This window comes from Sceloporus occidentalis, unplaced genomic scaffold (assembly GCF_023333645.1).
Source record: "Sceloporus occidentalis isolate IW3139 unplaced genomic scaffold, rSceOcc1.0.p SCAF_125, whole genome shotgun sequence".
Classification (NCBI taxonomy): Eukaryota; Metazoa; Chordata; class Lepidosauria; order Squamata; family Phrynosomatidae; genus Sceloporus; species Sceloporus occidentalis.
In genome coordinates this window covers 854,252-865,525 of record NW_028317105.1, presented here as the reverse complement: position 1 = coordinate 865,525, position 11,274 = coordinate 854,252, and the positions used below count along the sequence as shown (strand labels likewise).

The 11,274-nt window shown below is 35.9% G+C and overlaps 1 protein-coding gene across 2 annotated transcripts in view; it reads right to left on the bottom strand.

Annotated features, from left to right (window-relative positions):
* Positions 1-1,646: 1,646 nt before the first annotated feature.
* The window catches only part of LOC149281987 (kelch-like protein 4), a 52,976-nt gene continuing 43,348 nt past the window's right edge, over positions 1,647-11,274 (bottom strand). For both annotated transcript variants that reach the window (XM_089498755.1, XM_089498756.1), the window contains 6 exons: positions 10,582-10,768; positions 7,170-7,394; positions 6,187-6,349; positions 3,993-4,205; positions 2,084-2,255; positions 1,647-1,706 (listed from right to left, as the gene is read on the bottom strand). In XM_089498755.1, the coding sequence (XP_089354881.1) occupies positions 1,647-1,706; positions 2,084-2,255; positions 3,993-4,205; positions 6,187-6,349; positions 7,170-7,394; positions 10,582-10,768 (1,020 nt within the window). The remainder of the gene's footprint in view (positions 1,707-2,083; positions 2,256-3,992; positions 4,206-6,186; positions 6,350-7,169; positions 7,395-10,581; positions 10,769-11,274) is intronic.

Genomic DNA, 11,274 nt, shown 5'->3' with positions numbered 1-11,274 from the left:
GCTATAGGCATACAGAGAATAAAGAGTGTGCATTTCCACTGGCATTTCATTTGATTGTCATGCTTCCGTGGTTTATACAACTATAAATATGCTAATATCTCTTCTATAGCTTTTAAATGTGCTTTAAATTTTAAAAATTCAATTCCAAGGCTGCTTAACCATCTTTACCGCTAGTTATTGTCCCCTTCAGCCATCTAAGTGTCTGGAAAATCTCGTAACTACAGTTTGCCAACAGAAACATGAAAATTACCAACTACCATGAAGTGTTCCGATACGACATTAAACAAATGTTGTTTTCGCATGTCTAAATCCTAAAGGAAATGGGAAATAACTGTGTCGGCAAACAGAATTTCATTGTTTCTGCAGACCCAGGCAAAAAAAAAGTTTCTCTTTTTAAAAATATAAATTGGAATTAAAAAACAGCTTTTTAATGAAAAATGTAGGCCTTTAAGATGTTACCTAACCTTCTGCAAAACACAACACAATCTATTTCATATAAAGAGATCGTAGGACTGGTTTGGACCTTGGTTAGTGTTGGTTCAACCCTACTAGTCCTATGACTGCACTATTATCTTTAAAAACCATAACCTTTGGGATTGTCCATCTGCTTGAGTTGTGCTCCTGTTGGGTCTTTATTTTTTAATTAAAAAGGTACTAAAATGTTGTTGTGTATATTGACCTGGTTAAAACTACGGATAAAACCCATTATACGACATTCTGCAATGCTTACTGGCACACAGTCTTAAAATGTGAACGGTGCTTTTAAAAATGCCTTTTAAACCAAGAACATACAACAACAAACATAATGACAAATATAAAAAAACCTTAGTTTTTCTAAAATTCTTTTTTTTTTTTTACATTTACAAATACAAGCAATACATGTTAGTTTGTAACTTTGCTTTTACCAGATGTGGAGTGAATAAAGTCTATTAAAACACTTAAAGGTTACTGCCCCTTAAACATATATGGAATTCCAAACACAATTGACATAAAATCATGTTTCATAGTATTAGTATAGAGTTCTGTATATTCCAGGTTTTTGTGGTATAGATGCTGCCCTTTTTTTAATTTTGGTTTTCTTTTGTGTTGTGTTATAAACAACATACATTCCCTTATTACGGCAAAACAAGGTCCAAATGTAGGTCAGGTAGTAGCCAAAATGAATACATTTAATTCCATTCTCCTACTGGTTGTTTTTTTTAATATATATATATATAAAATATGTTCTTTTAATTTTCAATTTACATAATGAGAGATATTAAAAAATATGCAACTAGGCAAAGGTCATCTTTAAAGATGGTACATAAAATATATATATTAAGACAAAGATTTGGTTTTCTCTAAATGGGAAAATGTATCAATATCTCCAATAATTCAACAAATTGCAGATTTACACCAATAAAAAAAGATGTTGAATGAATTTACACTTTCTCAAAAGGTTGTCGAGATTGTTGAAGGTTTGTCAAGTTTTTTTTGTTTGTTTGTTTTTTTATCACCCACCACAGTATGGTGAGCAAGCTGAGGTTTTCAAACACCCGAGAAGTAGAAGAATGTTGATGGTACCAAGATAGCCCGTCTTTGATACTCAGTAGTAAGTAATGTCCTTCCTTTGGGTTGTCTTTCAAAAAGCCTATTAAGAAGATGCGTCATGGCAGCTTAATTACAACAATAGAGGCTCCTGCCCTACCAATGTTCAAAGAGACATCCTAAAAGAGAAAAGAACATTCCAAATTAGAATTTATTTATTATATCAACTTCTAATGAATAATACATGTGTTCACGGACTGGCCGTTATATTTATATACCAAATCAGGGTCAGAGGGCTAAAGAGTACACTAATCAGTCTAACCCAGCGAATACTATCTACTTAGTGAACAGGGAAAGCGTGTCAAATATTTAATTCCAGGCAATTTCACGCTTGCAATTCTTTTGAGATGTAATACTAAAATGATACACTAGAGGGCGGTAGATACTCACTTTTACCATATATAATTACTCAATCTAAATGAACTGCATTTTGCCAACCTATATAATTTTTGAGCGCTCGGCACAGATAAGTATAATTAAATGAAAAGTAAAGTACCTGTGTCCATTCATTGTTCTGTGCGTCGTAAGATTCTACAGTGTCAAGATAGGTCTGTCCATCATATCCACCCACAGCATACAGCTTGTCTCCTAGGGCGCAGACGCCAACTGCATCCCTGGGGACACTCAATGGAGCAACTGTTGTCCAGTTATCGGTTTTAGGGTCATACCTTAAAAGTAATAAAATGCATATACTGTCAATAGTATAATAAAGAATATATCTAATATATCACATCTACAACTTGTCTACTACCTTAACGTAAGGTTAACCCAACATAGACCCGGTTACACTCATCAGCGTTATTGTGGACTGGTGGAAAAAAGGTGAATAAAAAACAAAATAACAACAATGTATAGTTTATTTAGTTCTCTGGCAATTACAGTTACCAGATGCTTTATTTTAGCCAATACAATATTATATCTGTTGTTCAAGACGTAATATAATCATTTACAAAACAAAGTGTAGAAAAAATCAATTTAGCAAAAAATCCTAACCCAAATTACACATAAAATGGCACAAGTTCATAAATAGAATATTTTCTAAGCAGATTGTGAAGCCCTTCAGGACTCCCTGGGGCTGCTTTAGGTATAAATTCAAACAAACAAGCGGCAATAACATAAATAAAATATGCAGAAATATTTTAATATATTAAAAGGCAAATATATATTAAAGTCAATATCATCCAATAAATTAACAATAAGATACAAGTCCCAACAGACTAGACAGAGTCATATAAATACAAAAGACATTTACTAAGAATCTCAAAACCAAAGATCAACACAATGATGTTTCAGCTAAAAAGCTTTCCTGGGGCGTTATCCTGATGATGAAGTAGGGGACAGGACCCCTAGAACTAATCAAATATGGCGGCCGCTGCATGAAGTTGCGACATGAGAGACGATCCATCTAATAACCCAGTCACAACCTCATGAGAGACAAACCATGCGCTAGAGGCACAAATCCACGGGACTGTATGTTGCAGGACTAAAGATTGGATCCAGTGAAATAGTACCACGCAAAGCACTCAACACTAAGCATATATGAATTAATGGAAGGGTGGTAGATAGAGGGCGCTGCCTTCTAGCAGGTGGTGGAGGTTCATACAGTAAGGGAATTTAAACATGGACGGGGTAGGCATATGGCTCCGGAACCAGGCCTAGATGAGGCGAATGGTTCTTATGAGAGCTCATCTTAGTTAAACACAGCAGGGGTGCGAGAAGCGCATCAAATTGAACTTTCTCTGACATATCTTTCTAAATTCCGTTTGCGTACATTAAAAAAAAAAGTTTTTAAATTCTCACATAAAGCAGACTTGGAGACACGGAAGGCACACGATCGCTCAGATGTCTAATAAAACAAATTAACTCATGGCACAATTAGTACAACAGAATCATTATTTCTAGGCGGTAATATGATTGTTTGACCTCCAATCGTTGAATATTGATCAAGACATTCCATAATAGTCAGAGAAGAGTAGGTTAATGTTCCCCTGATTTACGGCTTTTAATTTATTGCCATTACACTTATAGTAACATCGCTTTTTATCGACTCCTGGTCTTGTCTTTCGAACAATCAGGAGTCACTCCACTGACTTTGAACCAATAAATCCAGCACTGAGCACTAAACGCGCTACCTGTCTGTTAAATATGTTGTAAAACCGCTCTCCTGTTCCACATAAAACATATGACCAAAAATATCAACGGGGAAAAAATGCGCATTAAAAATTTTTCGTTCTCAAAGGCCTGCCTAGTCGAGATTTGCAAGTAAATGGTTAAGTCATTTTATGGCAGCATTGTGGCCTAGAATTAATAATCTGCCCTATGGAGGCCAATCCATAAACCTGTTGTTAGAAGCGCTATACTCAAGTTATGTCATTACACATACATTCATTCTTTGAAATGCTTACCTTTCCACACAGTCTGACAGTCTAGAGCAATGATTTGACGCGGGGGCATCATGACCTCCGACCGCGTATAAAAAGCCATTGTAGGTCGCAACTCCAACGCCCCCTCTTCTTTTGGACATGGGCGCACACATGCTCCACTTGTTGGTGTGAGGGTCGAAACACTCCATGGACTTTAAGCAGGAGCTGCCGTCTCTTCCTCCAACAGCATATAGCCTAGAAAAGAAACACAAAGCACGCATTCTAGTTTATCTTGAAATGCCCAGGACCAATAAGCGTATTCTAACAGGTAAACCATCTACATAGCCCTCTAAAGCAACCATGGCCAACTGCGGAGGTGAGACTTTCCAGGGCTCTTTGACCGAGTGGAAGTTGTCTCTAGACATAACATAATAAAAATGTTCTTCTTCAAATAAGTTGCATGAATAGAGTACGTTGGTTTCTTGAAGCTGAAACACCCACAAATCTCTGTATATTATTTATATTATTATAACAACTTTTGTTAAGAAGTGAGGTAGCGCGACAAGTTGAGGTTGGGTAGATCAGAAGATCATGCTTCGTGACACACATAGTTGAGCCAAGATTAGGAAACTTTATATTTATATTATTTATTATTTATTATTTATATTTAACCTTTATATTATATATACTCAAGATGCTAGAATTATAGTCAATGTAACATTGATAATTGTCTTATTTTTATTATTATGAATATTTAATTAATATATAATTTAATTAAAATAATTAATATATTAAAGTATCCTTCAGGTTTAAAGTCTTGAAAAATATTTTGCTGTGTTTGAAGACAGCATTCATAAAATCACATTTTTCTCAAATCAGACATTTTGACAAAACAGGGAAAATAATGTAAATAACGAATCCCCCCCCCCCCCCAAAAAAGGAAAACAAATTAACTTGCTAGAGTATGCAACTGAGTGCTTTCCAGAATATTAAACAGTAAAACTTTGTTGTTGACCTTTTAATGGATTATTTCCTTCTGCTGTATAAGTAGTATTTGATTATGGAATATTAATGCAGAGAGCAAACAGTAACAGCCCAGCTGCCTCCGCATGCAAAGGGCAAATGAAGGCTGCCGGGTAGCTGCCGGACTGAGCAACCTAGACTACAAAACTGCCGAGATGGCATATCACAAAAGTGCTTAGCACTGGAACTCTTTAGTGATGTTATTAAACAGCCTCTAATGACTATAATACACTTAACCACCTACAAGTCTGGTACTTTCTGGGTATAGCTGAATTGAACAGATTAACCCTTTAGAGGCATACATTTGCAGAGCAAGCGATTGCTAAGCCATCTAGTACTTATATTGTGCTTTAAAATCTCCCGAAGGGCAGGCGACATTTTGACAGTGGACTGAGGTTATTGCATGTTACAACTTCAAAGAATTATGGGGTTAGTAAAAACTTAAAAAACACTGCTGCGGTTTTTTCCATGGAAATCACTCATTTTAGTCGTCTTCTGCAGAATGTATTCCATTGTTCTGTTGTTTTTCGGAGAAACTATTCACCATTCTTTTAGCGATCGTGAGAAGTCCTGGATTTTAATTTAAAGAGCTCAAAAATGGGTTGTATCCGAAATCGTCCATAATGTTCATGAAAATGAGCTTTTTCATATTACGGTGAATATGAAACATGCCTAATTCTGCCTAATGGAGAATCCAGCCCTGGCTGTGTCTTAACATGCTGGTCCACCTTCATTGCTATATTGAAGACTTTTAGAACTAAATGCATCTTAAGAAACAGTATTCCTATTATTGCTAAATCCCTGAATCCCTGATTCACATTTTTTTAGGGAATGCAAAATATATAGAAACTGAAAAAAGTTTCTTAGACATTTTTAACGCGGGCAACCCTTCCAAGAAAAGATCAAAATTATAAATATGCTAAGGTGCACTTGTTTAACAACCTCGAAAGTTTAATTAATATTTTGTCTAACTTAAACAGTACATTTAGGGTAAAACGTAAGGATAGTGAAATTATCCACGGTTTAAGAAGACGCTTGTTGTCTTGTTTTTCCATAAATCACATATATCAGATATACAGTCAAGCTTTTTTTGTTTACAATTGCTTACATCCATAAAAAACATTTTCCCACATTTTCTCTCTTTTTCTAGATATATATATATATATATATATATATATATATTTGTCTATATATGTCTTTAGTGATGACATACTTGCTATTTAGCGCTGCCACTCCCACAGTGCTTCTAGGTGTGGACATGCTGGCCACGTAATTCCACTGACGCGCTTGCGGATCCCACCGTTCCACAGTATTAAGGTAACTCCATCCATCGTGACCACCAACAGCGTACATGGGTCCCTCTAGAACAGCTACTCCTAAAATGATGTTACAATTAAACAAAATTTAGTGATGTATGAGAAACCCATGCGCTCAAACATTTGTATTCATACATCAAACTAACAGTTGATGTAATCAAGACTAATTAAACAACTGGAAATTAAAGCTATTCTTTCTCTGTGGACTTATAGAACATTGCATATTTAATCACCCTATCCAGCAAACGAACATTATTAATTTAAACCGTAGACCCTGGGTTCATTATATTTGCATATGCCCTGCTTCCTCTGTGATTAAATTAATTTAAAGGCTTTGATGATCTATAACTCTTGTACAATGTACGTGCATAAGTCCTATGGCCTAGCCACAACAAGCTGGTCCTCAGCAGGACTCTATTGAAAAGGCATTTGCATATACAATAGTTGCATTGAACTCCCATTGAAAAATCATTTGTGTCATCAATATTTCTACAAAGCTACTGGGTATGAGTAACAATCCATGTCTGACTCGTTCTTTCTATGGCTGGTTACAAGAGTTAAATAGTATCATTTCAGGTACATATTTAATAGATTTTTGGACCCAGGGGGACAGGAGGCTCATTCAAGAGATCATTAGGATAAATTAAAGTTTCCCCTGTTTCAGTCTTGTCAGTATATAAAGTAGCCATGCTTATTTTACATAAGGGGAACTTTACTTTACTTGGATGTTACTTTTGTTTGCAATACAATTTAAAATGTTGTTACTTTTGAAGAGTCATTAAAGTTTGTATACAACATTAGCTTATAAATACATAAATTGAGCAAATTAATACTTGATCATTTTTTTAGGTTAAATATAGCTTAATAAATAAATAATTACCCAAACCATGTCTGTGTGTGGACATAGGAGGCATTATAGACCATACTTTAGTCACCGGATTGAAACATTCTACAGTGTTTGACGTTTTTAAGCCGTCTCTGCCCCCGACAACATAAAGCTTATTGTCAATTACTGCTACGCCAAACTGCAAGCGTCTCCCATTCATAGTGCTGATCTGTATCCAGCTGTTGGTCCGCAGGTCGTATTTCTCAATAGTGGTGGCACCTAAAAAACAAACAAACAAACAAACATTGAAGCACCTCATTCAATCATTAACAGTGTCATAAACATCGGCATATGTGCATTTTATTTAGTTTGATCTTTCAGAGCTGGTAAGAGTTATGTTATTCTGCTGAATGTTAGAGAGGAATAATTTATAATTAAGGATGAATCCTTATATGTTTGATTTTTACGGTTTGATGGAGGAAAATAAATGATTACAACTTCTGATTTCCAGGATAGAAATGTCAGCATTGTGAGGCTTGCTTCATACGGAACATAATTCGTCACTAGTCTCTTTGTAACTATAAATTATATAGTGTAGCAATTTGAGTTCCTACTGATTCGTATTTCTTCTCGTACTTTGCATCATTTTTCTAATCAGTTTAGGCTAACATTAAAATTTGTTGTGCTAATGGGAAAAAAAGATTATATGGCTGTGCTTGCCACCAACGCAATGTTTGAAAAACAAAAAAGTCAAAAAATGTGTTAAGATTACCAGCTCTGTGTGAGGTATACTGCATGAGAGTTGTACGAATATTAAAATTCAAAGCATTGCCGTTATATGCTATGTTATATGTTTTTCTTTACTGTGTATATGCTATGTTATATGTTGTTCTTTACTGTGTTCGTCACTGTGTGACGTTTGTGTACAGCGTCTAACGAGCACACTGGGAGACCAGATCGCCCAATAGAGCAATATGTCCTCCGGTTTTGCTGCCGACCTACGCCAGCATGTGTCGCTGACCACGTTAACAGAGTTTAATCCTAGGCATAATCTATGTGCCACTTTTGGGTGTGAAAAAAATTGATCAATTGATTTAGATGCAATCACCTTTCATTTTCCTTAAAATCTTAGTTTTTACCTAGAGCCAGGATCACTCAATGGACTTGGTGTGAGCTCCTTGGGTCAGCGTGGATTTCCTGGTGATTGACAGTGAATTGATAGAAACCTATTTTCCTTTTTAATCTCCGTATGCCCACCATTCATCTGAGTGTCTAACACAATCATATCTCCCAACCGTTCCATTTTAAGGGATAATCCTGATTTATGGGTGCTGTCCAGCTTTTGCTAGTAATGAGGCTCAGGGGCCATTTAGGAGGATCAGATGATGTTATCTGACCAGCCAACCAAGTTGTGAAATTGATTGACATCTGTGTTTCTTCCAATCATAGCTCCCAAGTGGCTGCCTCGCGACATATTGAAGTTGACCATCGCAATATGACTTCATAGCCTAGCTAGTGAGGTGGTCAGACAGGTAAGTTAGGCAGGACCCACCACTAATTGGGCCCCCAACAAAGGTGTCCTTTGTTGGACAACAAAGTTGTTGTTTTTTTAAACTTAATCTTTAATTTCCTTTTTTTTAGATTAATAGCACTCTAGTGGAGAATAGCTTGTTGCGGAAGCACCTCCAAAACAGTGAATACAAAATTACATTTTTATCTCGCCATTATTTTGAAACACAGTAGACCTTGAACATTTTACAGACCAATAAAAATAAATAAAAGCAAACAGCAACAACAGATTTGGTGTCAGTTGTTATTGAGTCATTTTTTTAAGCCGTTGCTATTATTTAGAGAGTTTTGTTAAAAATAAAAAGCTATATAAACCTGAGCTATATTTATTTATACATATCGAAATGTTTCTTGAATGCAAAGTATTATATTAATATTGATACAAGCCAAAGCAAAAAGGACATTTCTTGAGATGTAATACGAATTATCTTTTTTTCCTTCATCTGTAGTTCTGTTTTTTTTGGTGGGGAGGCTTTGAATGTTTAACTAAAATGATTAAACCTAATAGCTCCAGGATTCTGAGTTCTTTAGGTTTGAGATTAAGGATCTATTTGCCATTTCTATTCAACTCCAAGTATTATTGACATTTAAAAAACATGCATTCAGTTTGAAATGTTAAAGGCTTTTTTTTTAATGTTTTTTGTCCAGAAAGCTTTCTTTTATATATAATTCAATGCTACTAAGAATGGGTTTATTAACTTCTTCAGCTGAATAGTAGGTGACTGTTTCACTGATTATGTTGGTCCGTTGGTCCGTTGGTCAGTTTGTCATTTTAAATGAAGAAGATCCCCACCAGGGAATCCACTAAAATCCTCGCCTTGTGATTCTGTTGGCCTCGACTTGGATGTTTAATGATACTGCATGTTACTACAAGGTAGCGATATTCCCATTATAAAATGATTAATGTAAAGATACCATTTCCAGTAATAACTACAGATCTGAATATCTTATTTCAAATAGCCTTAATTTAAGTTACATCCAATTATAAGAAGATTATATACATTTTTTTAGTATTTTTTTCTTTTCTTTTTTTTTTTTAGTACAGACTCGCAATAAGTCTTTTTTCCCTTGCTGGGGTGTCTAGGAACCCGGCTTATGATATAAAAAAAAACACTACTATAGGTTCCTATCAACCTGGCTGAAAGAAAATGGGCACAAAGAGGTATGAGACTAGTCCAACCAAAAACCGGACAGCATCTTAACCTGCCTTATGTTGCATCCCCACTCGGGAAAGTCTCAAGTTTTCGCTTTCTTGTGCTGTTACAGATGGAAATCTCCATTGACCCTGCAGCAAGGACAGTCCAGAACTCAAATGCAGGGCAAATTTCCTCTGCTCTAGGGAACCAACAACTGAAGATATGGATGTGCTCCGGTGCAGCAGGGCCACAGAGGAAATCTGATCTCCTCTCTTCATGTCCACATGGGGATATACAGCCCTTTCCTTCCTACCCTGGATGAAACCTAAGGGATGGTCAGACCTTCTGGCCTCCAAAGAAGGGGACCACTGAAGTCTTCAGGGGACAGTGGTGGCCCAAAAGAAGACTTCTGGGAAGACTTTCAGTGACCGAATACTTTTATAAACTATGTACTAAGAGAGCTTAGCCGTTTGATTTATTTTATTTTATTTTATATCCAGGATGGCCAGAAAAATAATATGGGTTGCATAAACAGCACTATTGTGAATTTAAAATGTGCTAAACAAGACATTTGGAGGAGGACACAAGGTATGCCACTTGTAATTCCTAAGCCAAGGCTACTGCCTAATACTTTATACATATCTTTTGGCATAGGACAGGATGAAATTGAATGATCCTGAGCATCTCTACCTGCAGATGTTTTGGTTACGTGATGACTTATTCCAGTACCGTTATTTGAATAAATTGGATGCATATCATACCTTTTGTTGCATCCATTCCACCCACAGCATAAAGTGCTCCAACGGTGGACTTCCTAGGTTTGGTTCTTGGACTCTGCATCATGGACCGTCTTTCAGGCAGAAGATGATATTTCATTGCTTCCATGAGAAACTTCTGGCATTCCAAGTCATTGGCAAACAATGGACTGTTTTCCAGATCTGCAAGCAACTGAACCATAATCTCTTTACTCAACCACACCAAATTAGATTATTGAACATGCTAACAAAATAACAAAAGCATTGGGATCACAATTATTTTTGATGCAGGGGATAAAATGAACTGAGTTATTTATATTTTATCTGCATTCAGTAGACATAACGACAACACAGAGAGACACCTGGTGTCATTTAAGAAGAAATAATACTTTTTTTATGTGTACAAAGGTCCCATAGAGACATAAAGCGGAATTTTTACCCGCTTTAAGCATAACTTTATTGATTAACACTATATCTAGCTTTTACTTGCTGTTTCTCCATCGGTGTAAATCATTTAGAGACATAGAAATTATTTTAAAAATACTATTTTGTGCAAAGTAGCTAAACAACCTGGTTGGGAGGAATAATCATGCAGCTCCAGAGAACATGATGGCTCTTCCCATGTTAGACACATAAGGCGGGTTTCTTATACATATATATTTATACATTTTACAGTAAAATGTAGAGTTTGAACATATC